Source organism: Colobus angolensis, unplaced genomic scaffold (assembly GCF_000951035.1).
Source record: "Colobus angolensis palliatus isolate OR3802 unplaced genomic scaffold, Cang.pa_1.0 Scaffold256, whole genome shotgun sequence".
Taxonomy (NCBI): Eukaryota; Metazoa; Chordata; class Mammalia; order Primates; family Cercopithecidae; genus Colobus; species Colobus angolensis.
The window spans coordinates 4,346,303-4,364,806 of NW_012115777.1; the positions used below are offsets into that span (position 1 = coordinate 4,346,303).

General features: G+C 39.6%; 2 protein-coding genes across 3 annotated transcripts in view; one reads left to right on the plus strand and one right to left on the minus strand.

Moving 5' to 3' along the window:
* SSPN (sarcospan) overlaps window positions 1-18,504 on the minus strand; it is a 111,866-nt gene that overhangs the window by 41,252 nt on the left and 52,110 nt on the right. The window lies entirely within an intron of this gene.
* LOC105515228 overlaps window positions 14,353-18,504 on the plus strand; it is a 52,985-nt gene continuing 48,833 nt past the window's right edge. The window contains exon 1 of the mRNA XM_011947001.1: window positions 14,353-14,411. Coding sequence (XP_011802391.1) covers window positions 14,353-14,411 — 59 coding nt within the window. The remainder of the gene's footprint in view (window positions 14,412-18,504) is intronic.

Genomic DNA, 18,504 nt, shown 5'->3' on the forward strand with positions numbered 1-18,504 from the left:
ATGCATCAGAGGTTCAGAACGGGGAAGATGATAACTCTTTAAAAGTAGTGTGATTAACAAAATGTCCTTAGGAAACCCAAGTAGAAATAATCTTTAAACCAACATATTCTCAAACACATGATCTTACATTCCCCAAGAACAAAAAGGGATTTAAGAAAAAAATTATTACATTTCCAAGGTTTATATCAAGCCTTTTTCATATGTAACTAAATATATCTAAAGTGTTCAATTAGATTCGATTTAAAGAATTATCAAATACTCTGCCGAAAACAATTAGGAATTCATTTGTGATATGCAGGACTGCTGCCCCCATATGCCTTGCTGGCCTCCATACCTAAAATGACTCTAGGGATATTGCTGACCTGTGTGTGTGTATCTGTGTGTGAGTATGTGTGTAGAACAAATTAAAGCAACTCCTATTTTTTTTTTATTTTCTTTATTTCTATGTCATTAATTCTAAATGTGTCTTTGGGCTCAATTTTTTCTCAGCAGAATTGACCCATTTATAATTTTTGCTTGGCAGTTTGTATTTTCAAGTTAAATATCGTATGGACAATGCAATCTTTATGGTCAACAAAGGGCTTATGACTTTCTCATTCTCTCTCTCTCTTTTTTCCCCTGGAGATGGGGTCTCACTATGTTGCCCAGGCTGGACTCAAACCTGTGCTCAAACAGTCCTCCCAGCTCAGCAGCCTGAGCAGCTAGGACTATAGAAACATGCCACCACACCTGGCTTAACTTTTTCATTCTCTGGAGAACTATAGAAATGATAAATCTCAATCATTTAATCATGCATTTCACCTATTTTTAAGGTGCTATTTGTAATACCAAATTTTTCTGCATATAATTTTGATTTTTCCACTGTATATGATACTGTAGAAATAACTAACTGTATTTTACTTGAGAAATACAGGAGAAGAATGGATAAACAAATTGTGGCATATTCATACAGTGGAATACCACTTGCTAATAAGAAAAGGGGTGAACTATTGATGCAGGCAATGACTTGGATAAATCTCATTAACAATGTGCTGAGTGAAAGAAACCAGACACAAAATAATACATACTGCATAATTCCATTTATATAAAGAAGGCAAAATGAATCCACCGTAATTTAAAAAGTGATTGTGAAGTTGGGATGAGAGAATTGTTTCGAAAAGAGTAAAAGGTGACCTTCTGGGTGATGGAAGTAAGTCTTCTGTATCTTAGGGGGTAATCACATGGGTGCTAGTTGTCAAAAGTCACTGAACAACACTTACGATCTGTGCATGTTATGGTACATAATGACATCTCAATTTTTTAAAGTAAAATAAAAGAGAAATACAGGGAGTCACTGGATGTCCCTCAGTAACTAACAATAGAACAAGTAGGAGGTTTTTTGTAAATTTAAGTTATCTCACCAAACTCTCCTAATGCCTCTACTGCCATTCTAGATCCTCTGCATTAATTATCTATTGCTACAATAACAAATCACCCCAACATTTAGTGGTTTGAAACAATAATTATTATTTCATGGTTTCTGTGGGTCAAATATTCAAACGGCACACTGCAGGGATGGTTTGTTTCTTCCTGTTATCTCTCCACTCTCTGCTGAAAGACTTAAAGACTGGAGGCCTGCGATCACGAGGATCCCGTCTTAGTTGAAGCAGGAAGATCTGCTTCCCAGGTGGCTAGTGCATCTTGTTTGCTTTCCAGATGGCCTCTCCACACGGCTGCTTGAGTATCCTCACAACATGGTGGCTGACTTTAGAATAACTGATTCTGAGATTGAGAAAACAAGGCAAATGCAATTCTTTGCATGATACAGACCCAGAAGTCACTTAGCAACACTTGAGTTATTCAGCTCTTTAAAATCAAGTCACAAAGCTCAGCCCACATGCAAGGGGAGAATAAGATCCATCTATTGAAAGGAAGCATAACAAAAAATCAAAGGGTATTAAAGGTATATTTTTAAATCATCATATCCTCCTTCTCAAGTTTCTTCACGGATTGTTCTTCTTTTGCTGATCTCCTAAACATTGGTAAACTTCATGATTCCTTTCTTCAGCCTCTTTCTTCTTACACTATATGTTCCATGGCTTCACTGAAGACTTCCAAATCTATCTATCTTAGGAGGCCAGACTTCTCTCCTTAGTTCTAGGTCTGCAAATGCAAATACCTATCCACATCTCCATATAAAAGTTCCAAAAGTGCCTCAAATTCACTCTGTCCTTGAACTCCACAGAGAAATCACATGAAGTAAATATAAGGTATCCACAGACTTTAATGACAAGGTGGTCATTGGTTACCTTTTCCAGAACAATCTGGCAGTTTCAAGATTTTGATGAGTTTAAGAATGAATAGGAGGTGAAAAAGGAGGAGAATACAGGTAAAGGAATCTATCAAGACACTTAGTTGTGACGGGAAGGAAAGAGAAAAAGCTGCAGCTAAAGGGACATATAAAGTCAAGGAATGGTTTGCCTTTTTTTTTTTTTTAATGGAAGACACTTGAGTATGCCTGTGTGCTGAGGTAGAAAGTGATAGAGATGCCTGAGGGAGGGGACATTTGATCAGACAAGTTCCTTGAGGTGGGAGAGTCTTAGAGGAAAGTTCTTCACAGGCTGAGCTGGGAGGAAAGAATGTAAGACTATATAGAATGCAGTTGAGTTTGCAGGGTGGGAGAAAGACAGCTGAGAGTTCCTAGATACGTACATATGAATGTAGGATCAGTATTTTTCTTCTCAATAATGCAGTTTTGGGATATAGAGACATTCTGCTTTCATATCCTATCCCACAGCACATTTTATTGCTATATCTTGAAAGCACAGGTAAGTTTTAATAAAACATTTTCGAAAAATTCCTCTAAAATAGGCAAAAACATATTTTCTGTAAATTATAATTACAGTGACAACTTATTTACAGAAAGGTTTATGTATCTTTATAGGCTACAAAGTACTCTTACATATTATTTCTTTAAATCTGACCAAAACCATGTGAAGTTGGAATTTCTTCAGAGTGGCTAAGTAACCTTTTCAGGTTACATTAAAAAAAAAAAAAAAAATCCTAGATCTTCTTGCTCTAAATTCAGTGCCCTTTCCACTTACATTTTATCCTAGCTGAATGACTTAGATTTTTTACTGTACAAAAAAATTGCATGAGTACATTGCACATACAGGCAATCAGACAGGTTAAGAGAATATAGTGCTGTGTGGACAGACATCCCTGTCACATACCAGGTTAGTGAGAACAAAGGCTGTCTAGAGTCCTGACCGTAAGTCCCATGAGTGTAGAAACAATGCTTTCTCAATCACCATTGGTCCCACAGTGCCTAGTACAGTGCAAAGGTCGTAATAAGGCTTTAATAAATATTTATAAATTCTAAATAGTCATGGTGTGATCTGGATTCAGATATTTCTTATACAAACAACATTTCTTTAAAATCCTTGAACTGCATATTTTGTCTGTCTATTTTTATTTTGTTTGGAGAGTTGTCTTTAGGAGTAACTCAACCAGGACACAAGGATGAATTATAATTAGGCTTTCTAAGTAATAACATTAAACACCCTGTGTCACACATAAACTATAAGATTTTCATTTTGACCAGTAATCCTCTTCTTTAGTTAGAATAGCTGAGTCATTGTCTGACTCTAAGCCAGACTGACATCTTTGATCATTTGTATAATATGCATGTTTCCATGGACTTACTTCCCTGTATTTGGTTCCATATCTAGTCATTACCACCTTTAAAGACATCTTTGGCCCTATGACAAAGCCTTGTGGGCCATGTTCTTTTTCCCCTACACTTCTATGAATTCTTTCATTTTTATGCGGTTATGAGTACAGATGCTGAGCCCAGACTGCCTAAGTCCCAATCTCAGCTCTAATTCTTACCAGCTGTGTGATTGTGGACACGTTCCTTAACCTCTCTAAGCCTCAGCTTCCTCTCTGCAAAATGTGAATATTACAAGTACCTACCTCAGAAGGTTGCTATGAACTATAAGTACAATAGTTGATGCAAACATGGAGAACATTTCCTGATGTGGGTAAATAATCAGTCACTGTTAGCCAGTATCCCAGCCCTGCCCTCTTTTCCTATTCAGTTTTCCCTTCTTATGCGTTATCTTTCTGTAAAATTTCTCTTCGGCAATCTTGTCCTCATTCTTTCTCTTCCTATACTCTCCACAAAAACTATCATCCTCCCTGTTCTTCTCTTACACTCACTGCCTGGTATCACTGAAGTTTCAACTGCTGAATTAGTGCTTTGCTTCACAATATCATTTTACTTTTCCTCACCACCACTCTCTGCACTCACACCCAACTCTAATTGAGACTTTTCCAAAATGATCCCTGCAGGAACATGGTGCAGTGCTCTTTCTTCTATAAGTGCACTGTTAGCCCATTCCCCTCATTCTACCTCTGACCCCACCTGCTGGTGCAGGGAGGTGACTATACTCAAATGCTATGTCGTCCACCCCAGCCAATCATAAAAAGTCTGCCGTTTTATTTCTGAGCTTTTGCCGTACACCTCATGACAGTTACATCAAAATAAGTAGGAAATTCACATTGGATTTCCCCAACTGATTTCAAATGATCTGATAGAAGTCACTGAATTGCTGGTGTATCAAAAACAATGTTTCCATAATCTAACATTAAGCTACATTTAGTCAGATCTTGACAAGAAAATGTTCACATTTCCCTAATGTTTTCCTCCCTAAAATCTCACACATGGTGTATTGGACATCGTTTTCGGGGCCTAAAAATCTCTCTTTATATTGTGGAAAGATCCCTCACCCACACCAACATGATCTATGGGACTGCTGCCCACTTCATGACCGTAACAGCAGGCCCTGGGGCCTGGCCTGGCCAAGCTTGGCATCTCTACCCTGGGGTTAAGGGTTGGGCACAGGGAGGACTAAGCCAGAGCAGGATGAATGAGAACCCTTCCACCAGGCATGAGATAAGGATTCTGGGGTGAAGGGTGCAGGCCTTTCTTCCTTTTGGAAGGGGAGCTACCAATGGTGGGCTTCCTTTCCCACTACTTGAAGACAGTCTTTCTATGACAGTAGAGAATAAGGCCAATGTACAAAGAGAAACAGGCTAAAATAACCAAAAAGATGGAGTGGGGAAGGGGAAAGAAAGAGAGAGAGAGGCTTGATGACACTATTTGAGCCTCAGAAAATAATTATAGCTGAAGCAGACTCATCCTGAACATCCCAAGGCAGGAGACTGTCTTGTTTAGCTCCGCATCACCGTAGCTGACACACACTTAGAGGCTCAATCCTTACTTGTTGAATGGTTAATACATAACTAAGTCAGTAAATATTCCTTTTCTTTAAGTGAGTTATTTCTATCTCTTAAAAGTGAAGGTTCCCTGACTCAGGCAGTAACCCAGATGAATCTCACTCAGCACAGCCTATGGGCATCCTCATCTCTACAATAACAGACTTGCAGGAGCAAAAGAAAGCACTTGAAATGACAAGTGATTAGTGAGTTCATTTCCAAAAAGACAAGAAAGCTGAATAACAGAATGTTTTTGTCAACTTGCGTGGGAAGATATGAAACCATTCTAGGGCAGGAGAGATATTTTATAGGGTGTCTATTTACAATGCTTTTGCAATTTGGCATATGACAAAATGCCAGGTGCCTTTTAATAATCAGTACTACTTTTAGCTGAGATGTATTTGTATCAGTTAAGTGCCATGCTCAACTATTTAATTATACCTGGAACTTTCGTTGCTCCTTTATTAACCTAAATCATAAAATTAAGTGGTATGTTAATAGATACTTATATGCACTGGTTTTTAGCCAGAGATGCAGGTCAGAAGCACCTGTAAAGCACTTAAAACATGTTTTTGTTTGTTTGTTTTTTTTAACATTCCTGATGTAGTTATGTTTGGGGTGAACCCTCATGATTAAATCCTCTAAAAACCTGCCAGGACACATCCCAAGTTAAGCTCAACACCTGCCGTCCCTTAAGGCAAAAGGAAGCATTCATTTTCTAAAGACTAACTTTTGCCTTTTCGTTTTATTTCTTCTCAGTAGTAAACTGCTTACAAAGCATTCTTTCTTTAGTTCATTCAAGAAACATTTAGGGAGTGCCTGATATTGCCAAGCAACCTGGGAGGCACTGGTGACAAAAAGGCAGGTTCCTGCCCTCAAGGAGCTCACATTCGACTGAAGGGAGACAGACACATCATCGGGGAAGTGTCATAAAGCATGACACATGCCGGGACAGAATTGTGTATAAGGCACAGACAGGCACACAGGGCAGAGGCACTCTACTACAGCATGTCAATCTCCGGTACCGTCTGCCTTGGGAAATGTGCTGGGAACTGATCACTCACCGACTTGGCACAGCAGGTGGTCACTCATGGCTTGTGGTTATTTATCTCTGAGGTAACTCTGGTATGTGTCAGGGTGGACCTACTGGTTCGGTCAGGTCATTATCTCAGACTGACCTCAACTTTTCACCCAGCCTGCAGCCGCTTCCCTATCCCTAGTCCTTGGAAACAAGGCTTCCTAGTGTCACTTATTTTCTCCTCTGCGCAGGGGAGTAAAGGTATAATCAGACCAGTACAAGGTGCTGTGTGAGTGGGGGAAGAGCTGATCGACTAAATACCCAACCCTTTTGTCGGCCCCTGAGAAGACAGCAGACCTTAATACTAAAGAAACAAAGTCTGGCCAGAGTTTAGGAATCCCAAGCCTGTCAATCATTTGCAATCTTCCTCAACAACTATTTTTTACTTAACATGATTTTTGGCCATAAGCAAGTTGCTCCTCATGGGCAGGAACCTGCCTTTTCATCACCAGTGCCTACCAGGTTGCTTGGCAGTATTAGGAACTCAATAAATGTTTATTGAATGAACTAAAGAAAGAATGCTGTATAGGCAGCCCATAGTGAGACATTGACTATGTCATGTAAATTTTGGAAAGGAGCATTTCTTTCAATATCATGGATTATTTTCTGTTCAAGCATTAGCTTAAGTTCTGTTTCTAAAACCTAAGCAGTCCATATTTTAAACCAAAATAATTTAATCTTAGTGCACATTCTGTTTAGAGACAGCAGGGGAAGTATCCTAAGAGAAGAAAAGGAAGGATATGTGAAATGTTTATTGAAGCAAGCTGTCTGAGGTTTCTAGCACCTAGAAAAACTCACTGAGATGTAAAAATGGTTGCTCATGGGATGTGGATATTTTCCTTTTCTCCCTATTTTTGTTGTCTTCTAATGAGCACATTACATTATGATGTAAAAAAAAAAAAAAGCAACTCTTAGTTTTCAAAAAAAAAAAAAGTCACTTCAGTTGATGTACAGGTTGCATTTTTTCTCCCTTCCTCTCTATGAGAGAAATTTTTTTCACTTTATTTCCCATTTTCTGTAATAGTCTTTCCTCTGTGGATGCTCATCTAGAAGAGAAATTAATTATGCCAGTAAGTGATCTATATATTGACCATATAGACCACTAAAGTTCTTTGGAGAGATTTCCAATTTATGTTAACTTTTGAAGTGTCAGCTGATTGTCACTTTCCTCCAACATCCAAAAAGAGAGTCCACTGTCCAGGTCAGATGTATGTAAATAAAAAGTTTACTCTGTGTAAGGATCTATCCCAAGCCCACTTTCTCTGTGAAGATTTTCCTAACTATCGAGGCCATTGAACTGTGTCTTTCTTGAACTTCTATAGAGTGGCATGTGTCACATCAGTTATTATTTATATAGTTTTGGGTTCTGTAATTGTTTTATATGATAGTTTTCATTCATTTATAAGGCATTATGGTTACTGCGTGCTAGCAACTGTGTTAGCACTAAAGAAAATGAGTAGGAGGGATTGCAGAAAACAGACACTTAAAATATGTTGTTGTAAATAGCTTCACTGTATAAATATGCACAGTGCTTTGCAAATCCCAAAAAGGAATTCCTTACTCTTTGCCCATTCAGATTGTAATCTGCAGGCTTTAGAGTAGGAATGTTCCATTTTCCACCCCATACCTTGACTGCCACCCCTCACAAGTAACTGTGGACTTATTGGATTCCAGCATACCCTCTAGCTCATTGGTTGGAAGCTGGGCGAGCGTGCTTGCTCCTTTTCTCCTCAAGTGTCCACGCAAAACCAGAGGTAGCTGGCTGAGTCAGGGGCTGCTCCCTTAGAAGGCTTATGGCTCTCTGGTGCTCTTACTCACTGACAATTTCCTTTTTTTCCAGTTTCTTCCTTTCGTGTTGCCATCGAAAGTGTAGCACAATTTGGGGTGATGACCAGGAACTGTGAAGAGGCTCACTATGAATGTCTAGCCCAGGCTTTGTGATCCAGCTCAGAATCACCCTCCGATTGTCAGTGGTGTCCGGGTACAAAGCCCACCTAGCAACTTGCAGCATTCCCTGTTTATATCCTCAGGGATTCATGAGGAAGGGTGGCTGTGGCTTGCAGAAGATCTGAGTATTCTGAATGCCCCTTTCATAATACTATCAACATCTTCCCTAATTTCTGAAATTGGTCATTTTGGCTAGAGACTGAATCCTAATTTTCTTTTATAGTCAGTCACCCATACAACAAACACAGAATTGATTACATAATAAATGCTCAATTAAAGAGATGTTACAACTCAGTAGACGGAGAAATTCTCTCTGGATCAGATTTCCATATATTCATTGAATTTATATTTGATAAGATGTGCTAAGATAACATTTTTTAAAGGAAAGTTTAAGGCTGGGCACAGTGGCTCACGCCTGTAATCCCAACACTTTGGGAGGCTAAGGAGGGCCAATTATTTGAGGCTAGGAGTTCGAGACCAGCCTGGGAAAAATAGCAAAACCCCATTTCTACAAGAAAGTTTTATGAGAAAAGGTAGGTATAATATACTAATATAAAGGTAGAAATTTCTAAAAGTACAACGGGTTATTATAAACCCGGTTCTTATTCTGAATTGTGTGTCCAAATGACCCATGTTTCTTTTTTTAAATGCCTATGACTTAGACCTTCCTCAGGAAATTCTAATTCAGGAAGAGGGTTGGCATGTAGCACCTGTGTGTACTTTTTAAAGTATGTACTTTTAGGCTGGGCACGGTGGCTCACACTTGTAATCCAAGCACTTTGGAAGGCTGAGGCAGGCGGATCACTTGAGGTCATGAGTTCGAGACCAGCCTGGCCAACAGGGTAAACGTCCGTCTCTACTAAAAAAAAAATACAAAAATTAGCCAGCCGTGGTGGCGTATGCCTGTAATCCCAGCTACTCGGAAGGCTGAGGCTGGAGAATTGCTTGAAGTCAGGAGGCAGAGGTTGCAGTGAGCACAGATTGCGCTACTTCACTTTAGCCTGGGTGACTGAGAGACTCCAACTCAAAAAAAAAAAAAAAAAAATTTAAAAGACTCCACATATTTAAAAGCCTCTACATATTTTTCAGTACTTTTCAAAGACACCATAGATTATTTGCTGCATGACTAGGACTGCAAGCCACTGGAGGGGAGGAAAGGAAAGGAAAAGAAAGGAAGGGAGGGAAAGGGAAAGGGAAAGGGAAAGGGGAAGGGGAAGGTGAAGGGCGAAGGGATCCAGATACCAAACTAATGCACCTGAAATGAGCCTGGTCCTTCACCTTTGTCAATTAAAAAAGTTGAATTTTTACTTACTAAAACTATAGTCGTTCAAAAGATTTTCTTTGAAAAATTTCATCAATGACGATTTAAAAGCCATCCAAAATAATATCATTCTTATTGCTTAATGCTAGTGTAAACTTAGTCTGTTATTTTTAATTTTTAAAAAGATTAATCACCAACCTAGGACACAAGTTTAGAGTCAGAGGTAATCACTCCATCCCTCATCATCTGTTATCCACTCCCCATAGTGAAAGCTCAGTACACCTCTATGGAATGACTGAGTGACTGACTGAATGAGTGAGTAACTGCCCCAGTGAGGCTCACATCAGTTGTTTGACTCACCCATGATCTTACTACGAGTAGATGACAGTGCTGGACTCAAATTCAGGAGAGCCCATTCCCAGTACTAAACTCTTCTGATCCTGACATGTGATTTACTCATCTCTAAACAACTGTCTATTGTTCTAAAGCCTAAAGCCATCCTTCAAGAATACTATTGGCTCCCATATTGACTATTCAAAACAATGTGTCACATAGAGTTTAAAAACAATGCTAAAAATAATAACTAACAAAAAGACATGGAGAAATAGCAAGACTGCATGAGTGGAAAGTCTCCCAAAACAACTATCAATACTTTGAAAAGGACAACATTTATTTCTACATATACGTTTCCATTTCTTAAAAGGCAATCTTTGACCTTCTGTTTTTAAGTTGCACAGTGCTATCCTCCATTCATAGGTGTTCTAATGACGGGCATCAGTGTGCTGCATTTAGTTTACTGGATTCTGTCAGGCGATTTATCTCACTAGACAAGCTCGGCTAAGATTATTCTACAAAGCCAAAAAAAAAAGAAAAGAAAGAATGGAAAGAAAGAAAGGAAAGGAAGAAAGAAAGAAAGAAAGAAAGAAAGAAAGAAAGAAAGAAAGAAAGAAAGAAAGAAAGAAAGAAAGAAAGAAAGAAAGAAAGAAAGAAAGAGCCTAAACTTTGATCCATAATTGGTGTCTGTTTTCACAGTCATATGTTTTTAGATAACATTGCCTACAGAATTGCCTTTTGTAAATTGATCTGTAGCACCAAGAAATGTGGTTTTAGAATGAGTTCTTACCACGCTCCCTTTTTAAGCCACCACTGAGAAAACAACTATAATGTTACACGTTCTTAAAAATAAGACGGTGGAAAACAGCTACCATTGTTGACTAATCTCCCTTCAACAATGAGAAAGTTAACTGATTTTTGTTCCTAAATAATAATTTTGTTTTATAATAGTACTTTTGCTGTTCAAGGAGAAGAAAACGCAGAATTCTGATAAAGAGAGAAGTGGATCAAATGACAGTTTTTCCAACTATATTGAGTAACTTTATTCAGAACAGCTGCTTTGGACCAAAAAAAAAAAAAAATGAGTAGTAAACTTTAAAAATAAGGAAAAAGATTTCCACAGAGATCACGGTTTATCTACTGATACAACCTCAGTGAGAAAGAAAATAGATCTTCTTGTATACATAGCACAAAAGTAAAACTTGTTTGAGATTCCATGCAGTCTAAGGGAATCATTCTACTTTCTTTCCAGCCTGCTTCTTGTCCTCTAGCACTGTCTTCCCTGGAGCACAACCGAACTGGGGAGAACTAGAGTGGCCAGCCCAGTGAATCTCCTGGACAGACTGGCAGACAGTAGGAATTGTTGCCTCCCTGAAAATTTTTTATTCTTCCTTTCCAGAGTTGTCACCTCTCTGAATATCCCTCCACTTTTTTGCTTCCCTCCATATCCTCTACTTATGTAAACATTTGATAGATGCTTTAGCTTGGAGCTTCAACATTCTTGAGTCCCTAGCTATGTAGAAGATGCTGTATGATTCTACAGAATATGAAAAGGCAAATATCTGATTGCTTGCTCATTCCTCGCAAAAGATCTCAAATACTGTTCAAGTTTTTGTGTATCTTAAACTTCAGCATGTATCTCTTGACTAAAAACCTGCTTAGTTATTTAACAGTGAACTTTAAAGCTAAATTTTAAGATTAGGAAAAAATACGCTATGTGCTCAGAAAGCACAGGGGACAGTTATGGGGGAGAAATCGAACTTCTTAAATGTAGTGGTTAGTTTATATTTTGTGGCATGACATTGTGTATGTAATTTTGCATGACGGTGGGGCTTTCTGGAGTGGTGTTGGGGGTGAAGGGCAAGTTCCTTCCCTTGTTGTCGCCTCAGACTACGTTCTACAAGCACCTAACGTCTCAAGGCGTCAGGACACTGTTCATTGTGACAAGCAAAAAAATCTCGCTGCTGCTATGAGCACAGTCGTGTGAATGAATATTCAGCACCTCCAACTCAGATTTGTGGCTAATGATCTAGATTTTGAATTTGCAAGGTCCAATTGTGCAGCCTCCTTCTTTCAAGCGGCCTTTCTCCTTAGCAGTTTCATTATTTGTTCATACCTCCAGGAGAAGAAGTAGAGATAGAAGAAGAAACATAAATTCATCAACTTTTTTCAACTCAATCCTTAGTCCTGCTGGTTCTCTGGTTCTGAGATGGGTTGTGGAAGAGCAGGAAACGCTTGGAGGAACAGTGTCATGAGCAAACAACACAGAGCACATCCTCAAGCCAGGGCAAACCGTATCCTGTTCACACAAAAAGACAACGGGCTAAGTAAATATTTCACTACGGCACTGCAAAAAAAAAAAAAAAAAAAAAAAAGCCTAGCTAAAAACAAAGCCAATCATTTGAAAGCCAATCATTTGAGGGTTTCAATTACCAAGTGATGTACATCATCAGAGACACTGCAACACCGTATGTGTATGTGTGTGTGTATGTGTATGTGTGTGTGTATGTGTATGTGTGAGGGTTGTAGAAAAACTACCCAGTTGGGTCTATTGCCTCCTTCAAGAGGTAGCCTGAAACTAAGAGAAACATGAAATTGTGTTTGTTTCATTTTAATGACTTTCAGATAGTCCACTGGCATCATTTTTTAGGGCCTCTTAGGAGGCACTTGGAACTAAGGCGGGACAGTAAAATCGGGATTTCTGAGGCTGTATGGTGTGCAGTCATGAAAAACTGAAAACACCCCCATGCAGAGATTTGGTTTCCTGGTGGTGGTTTAAGGAATACAAGGCCCCTAAGCAAAATTGTGAAGTCGAAGAAGTTGCTCTTGATGCAGACCCACCTTGCTCTTGAATTCTCCTCTGCCCTGATGGTACCGTGGCCCCTGCTTCCCCTTCAGAGTGCCTGGCTCTCATCCCCAGCAAAACAGGAGAGGGCAAATCCATCAGTATGAGTGAGATCCAGTCATCCAGTGTGCAGGTGACAAACTCAGTCTCATTGCCCAGAGTATAAAAGCACCAGCCTCTTGGCATGGCCCTGCTGGCCCCTCCACCCTCACCTTCTCCTGTGCATCCACACTAGGATCCTTTCGTTCCTCAAGCACTGCTCTCTTTCTTGCTGTCAGGCCTTTGAGCACACAGTTCTCTGTGCCTGAGATGCTCTTCTCCCTTCTCCCCCTCCCAGCGTTCCTCCACTCAGCCTTTGTAGTTTCCTCCAGGAAGCCTACCTTGATTGACCCACAGCCTAGGTCAGCTCTGCTCCAGCAGCCCTTTCCCAGGGCTTCAACTTTGCTTCTCCTTTGCAAGTCTTCCTGCCATTGTCCATCCTTCATGGGATATTATGTTCCCTCCTATGCTGTAAGCTGTAGGACTCTGAGCTCTGTTTATTGCTGTACCTCCAGCACAGAGCTGGCCCATGGTGAGTGCCAAATGACTATTTTATAAGTGAATGATTGAATGAATTAATCTAGTCTGGATATCTACAGTAACATCATATCTCAAGAGAATATAGTATTTTTAAACTCCTCAGGAAGTTTTCAGGTTTTTATCCTAGACCAGCTGCTCTTGCTGGGGGAACAGACCAGGGGCCAGAGTTGCTGAAGACCCATTTGGAAGATGGTGTGACCATAAGGGCATATCCAAGCTTCCTGTGTGTGTGCTGCTGAGGCACATGTCTGTACCTGAGCCAGACCCACTCTGTTCCTTTTTGCTGTCCTATGTCCCTAACCCCTCCCATATCTCTGTCCCCCAAATTTCAATAGATGAATTCTGAATTCATTCTTACTGTGTTCATGTCTTTGCTTTTGTTCCCCACCCCTCTCTACTTTAGCTGAATTTCACCCTCTATCCAGGCAGATATTATACAACTAGTCATCTACAGCCCTTCTTAATTTGCCTTATTCTGTGCTTCAGATTTCCATCCCTATAATGATTGCTAGCACTTATATATATCTTTTACCAAGCATGAAGGGCTTACACACACACACACACACACACACACACATTTAGTCCTTACAATAACACTATGATATGGGTACTATTATAATCTCCATTCAACAGATGAGGAAACCAAAGCACACAGAGAAGTTAAGTAACTTACCCAAGGTTACCTGGTGAAGCCAAGTCTGAACAATGTGGTCTGGCTTCAGAGTCTACGCTTTTCAGTGCTACATTCTGTTGCTTCTCAGTTATTAGGGATGTGAATTATTGTTGCCCTAGTCACATTGCTTTCTTGAAGAATTCTCACTCTAGTGCCTACTAAGTGAGCATCAAAACACATGACCTTGTATTTTGTGGCCTCAAGTAATTGGGTAACTAGTGAGTACCTAATCCGGGTGACCTGACTGATAGGCCAGTCAGTGAGCTTAGACTTGGGGGTCTTACTCAAATGACAATTTGGACCATTCATATTAGAATATATGGGACTGGAAATGAACAACTAGGGCTGTTGTTAGTGAACGTTGGAGATAAGCAGTCATGACACACATGAGAGATATGGAACTGGAGGGTGCCATGCAGGGTCCGGTGCACGATGAGTGAGTAGAGAGCCTGCTGGCACAGAAGAGCAGAGCACCTTGTCAGATGCGGATGTGAGACAGGCCATATGACCCTTAGGATCTCCAGACTAGCTCCAGCTGCTGATTTTTCTAGTTCCCAGTTTCTAGGATTTCTGTTCCTTGCATTCAAAGGATTCATGACTAGAACCTATTGCCTCAAGACTTCTGGTCCTCAAAGGCTTCCACAGCCCTTCACAGTAAGTCCCACAAGAGGAGGCAAAAAACAAGGAGCTCCTTGATGGGAGGGGAAGCTACAGGTGGGGCAGAATGGGTCTGAGTCATGTGTGATGCCTAGGGAACTTCCGCCACCTTCACAGTTCCTCTCTCAGAATGACCCTGACTTACTGAACACTGGGCAGCATGACTGTTCAAGGTTACACCTCTAAGCACTGGGGATGCAGACGAAAGTGTCCAGGGGTTCAAGATTTATCTGAGTGTCTAGAGCCATGTAGCAACCAGCCCCATGTCCCAGGGTTTCATGAGCCTAGGCTGGAATAACACACCACTTAAAAGTGAAATTCCTGGTATTCAGTAATCCTCAGAGATTCACTGAGAGACAGGTGGGAATAATAATATGATAGTAGCCTTAAAATAGTGTTTTATGTCTCAGAAATCCCTTCTAATTAAATCATCTCATTGGATCCTCACCACAACCCTATATCCATTCAGTCATTAAGCTTTGCTCATTTTGTATTCTGAACTTTTTTTCTTTCTATCTCCCTCTCTTCTCCTATTGTTATTACCTTAAGACTAAAGTCCAACAAGGGAAACCTTGCAAAGTCCCACTAAAAAATGTGGACTTTATTCTTAAGGTAATAAAAAGCTATGGCAAATATTTGAGCAGGAAAGTAATGTGTTTGATTTATATTTTGAAAATATCACTTGGCAACAGTGTGAATAATGGACTGATGGAGGAAGAGAACGGAGGCAGGTACAACAAGAGGGAGGCTGCTGTCCTCATCCAGCAGAGGCTTGAACAGGGCGGTAGAATTGGGAATGAGAAAGAAAGAAAACTGTGCCCAAGTATCTATCTGACTTCAGCAACTGGGGGAGACGGTGTTTCCATGTTAGAGGACAAAGTTGCTACTTCCCAAGAATATCTAGACCATGCACATCTCAACTATTTTTGGAAGAATATGTTTAATTGGTGCAAGCACTTGAGAAGAGAAGAAATAAGGGAGAAGATTTTTGATAAAGAAGTTACTGAGTAGAGCTGTGCAGTGACGCTCAGCCTCCCATTGACTGTAGAAAAGGCATAAGCAAGTCTAGGCTTTATTGCTGGCTTTAACAGAGTGTTTGAACATCTTCATTTACAGTTTGTAACTGTACACTCCAGAAGTAAATTTAGCAGAATTTTGATACTGCTTTAAGGATTTAGAGGGGCTTGTAAAAGGTGTAGGGGCATCTCTCATAGTCTTCCCTTTCATTATTACTGAATGTGACTCACATAATCAAATATTCTAGGGCAATCTAATGATTGTGAGTCTTCTATCTATAAAAGGTTGAAAGATAGAGAGGCTGAATAAATTATTTCATTGGAATAATTTAGGCTAAAATATCTACATGAAGAGAGAGAGACAGAGAAACTGAGAGAGCTAGAAGAAATACTACATTTGAAATATTTTTTGCAATTTAAGAAACTCAGATTTGGCCAGAGGCTGTGGCTCACACCTGTAATCCCAGCACTTTGGGAGGCCAAGGTAGGCAGATCGCACGAGTTCAGGGGTTTGAGACCAGCCTGGCCAAAATGGCGAAACCCCATCTCTACTAAAATTACAAAAATTAGCCAGGCGTGATGGCATATGCCTGTAGTATTGGCTACATGGGAGGCTGAGGCAGGAGAATCGCTTGCACCTTGGAGGCAGATGCTGCAGTAAGCCAAGATCATGCTACTGTGCTCCAGTCTGGATGACAGAGCAAAACTCTGTCTCAAAACAAACAAACAAAAAAATCCCTCAAAATAATTTTTTTTATACTCAGAATTGAATTTGCTTTTTAAGCCCATTAAAATTATAGTTCGTGTAATTTTTAAATTTAACAAGTAAGCTCTGTGGATTTCATAGAATTGTATTTCCCATTATAGATTCATATCTCACAGCTGAAGTGACCTGCTTTTTTCAAGTGTTGGTTTATTGAGCTAAAATTTTGGCATCGCCTCAGCTTTTCTGTATAGCTCTCTAAAACAAACAGATTCCTGGATATGCTAATTATAAATATGACTATTATCATTGTTTAAAACATAAATATTCTCATAAAATCACAAAAAAATAAAATTAGCTACATGGCAAGAGAATAAAATGGTGAGCTATAGACTGGGAGAAAACATTTACAAATCACATATTGATAAAGGACTTGTATCCAGAATATATAAAGAACTCTCCAACTCAGTCATCAGAACACAAATAATCCAATAAAAAATGGAAAAGATTTGGACGGACACTTCACAAGAGAATATATATGGCAAATAAACACCTGAGAAAATGTGCGGTATCATTGGTCATTAGGAAAATGCAAATTAAATCACAATGAGGTGTCACTTCACAGGTATGAGAATAGCTAAAATTGAAAAGAATGGGCATTTCAAGTGTTAGTGAGGATGTAGAGAAACTGCAGTTGTCACAGGCTGCTGGTAGGCACACAAAATCCTACACCCACTTCGGAAAAGAGTTTGGTAATTTCTTAAGAAGTTAAAGACATCTATCATATGACCTCGCCCAGGATAAGTAAAAGCCTATACCCACAAATGAAGATTTGTAGGCAAATGTTCATAGCAACTTGATTTGTAATATTCCTAACATGGAAATAAACCCATGGCTGGATTGCAAAATAATCATTCGAGAGAAAAAAGCCAGACCAAAAAAAAAAATACATACAATGAGTCCATTTGTATAAAATCCTAGAAAATGCAAACTAATCTGTAGTGGCAGAAAGTAGATCAATTGTTTCCTAGAAATGGTAGGAGGAGGCCAGGCATGGTGGCTCATGCCTGTTATCCCAGCACTTTGGGAGGCTGAGGTGGGTGGATCACCTGAGGTCAGGAGTTCGAAACCAGCCTGGCCAACATGGTGAAACCCCATTCCTACTAAAAGTACAAAAATGAGCAGGGTGTGGTGGCATGTGCCTGTAGTCCCGGCTACTTGGGAGGTTGAGGCAGGAGAATCACTTGAACCTGGGAGGTGGAGGTTGCAGTGAGCCAGGATTTCGCCACTGCACTCCAGCCTGGGCAATAGAGGGAGATTCTGTCTCAGAAATAAATAAATAAATAAATAAATAAATAAATAAATAAACGGTAGGGGGATAAGGAGATGGGGGAGGGAGGGATTACTAAGGGACACAAGAAAATTTTAGAAGGTGATGGGAAAACTTATCAAACTATACACTTTAAATATGTACAGTATATTATATGTCAATCATACCTCAATAAAGATGTCAATGAGAAAAATAGGTAGATGTGGTCAGTATTTGCAGTTTAAGTGGAGCTTGAAGCATGATCAATATTTAACCAAGGTAGTATTTAGAGATCAGGGGTGTATAAGTTAGTGATAACGCCTTGAAAGTGTGAGTTTGACCTTCAAATAATGCCTAACATTTCTCATGGCTACCGCAGAGAAGTTTCCTGATTTTTTTCACCTTTACTGGGTTTAAGCAGGGTGTATTTATCTTCTTGGTGACCAGTGAAACCCTGGCCATTTCCTCCCTGGGATGCTTTTAGCCAGGGGAGCTTGCCTTCCGTGTCGTAGGATGGTTCACTTAAAAAATTTATAAACTTAATATAGAAATCTCATGTATCACATATTTCTTTGAGTTTCAGAGATGGCTGCACATGAATTTTTCCTTGTCTAGTAGTTTTATGGTATTGCTTAAATAAATCTTCATTGCTTCATTCATCCTTGAAGACACTATTTAAGTTTAATCGTCCACATAAATAAGCCACAGTCGACATAATACACAAAAAGAAATAAGAAAAGTGGTAAGGGCAATACATTTTAATGTATTGGGATTTAGTTTCCAAATTCCTTGAAATATAAAATTTGAAGATAATGGCTTGTCAATCAATGATTAAAATAGCTTT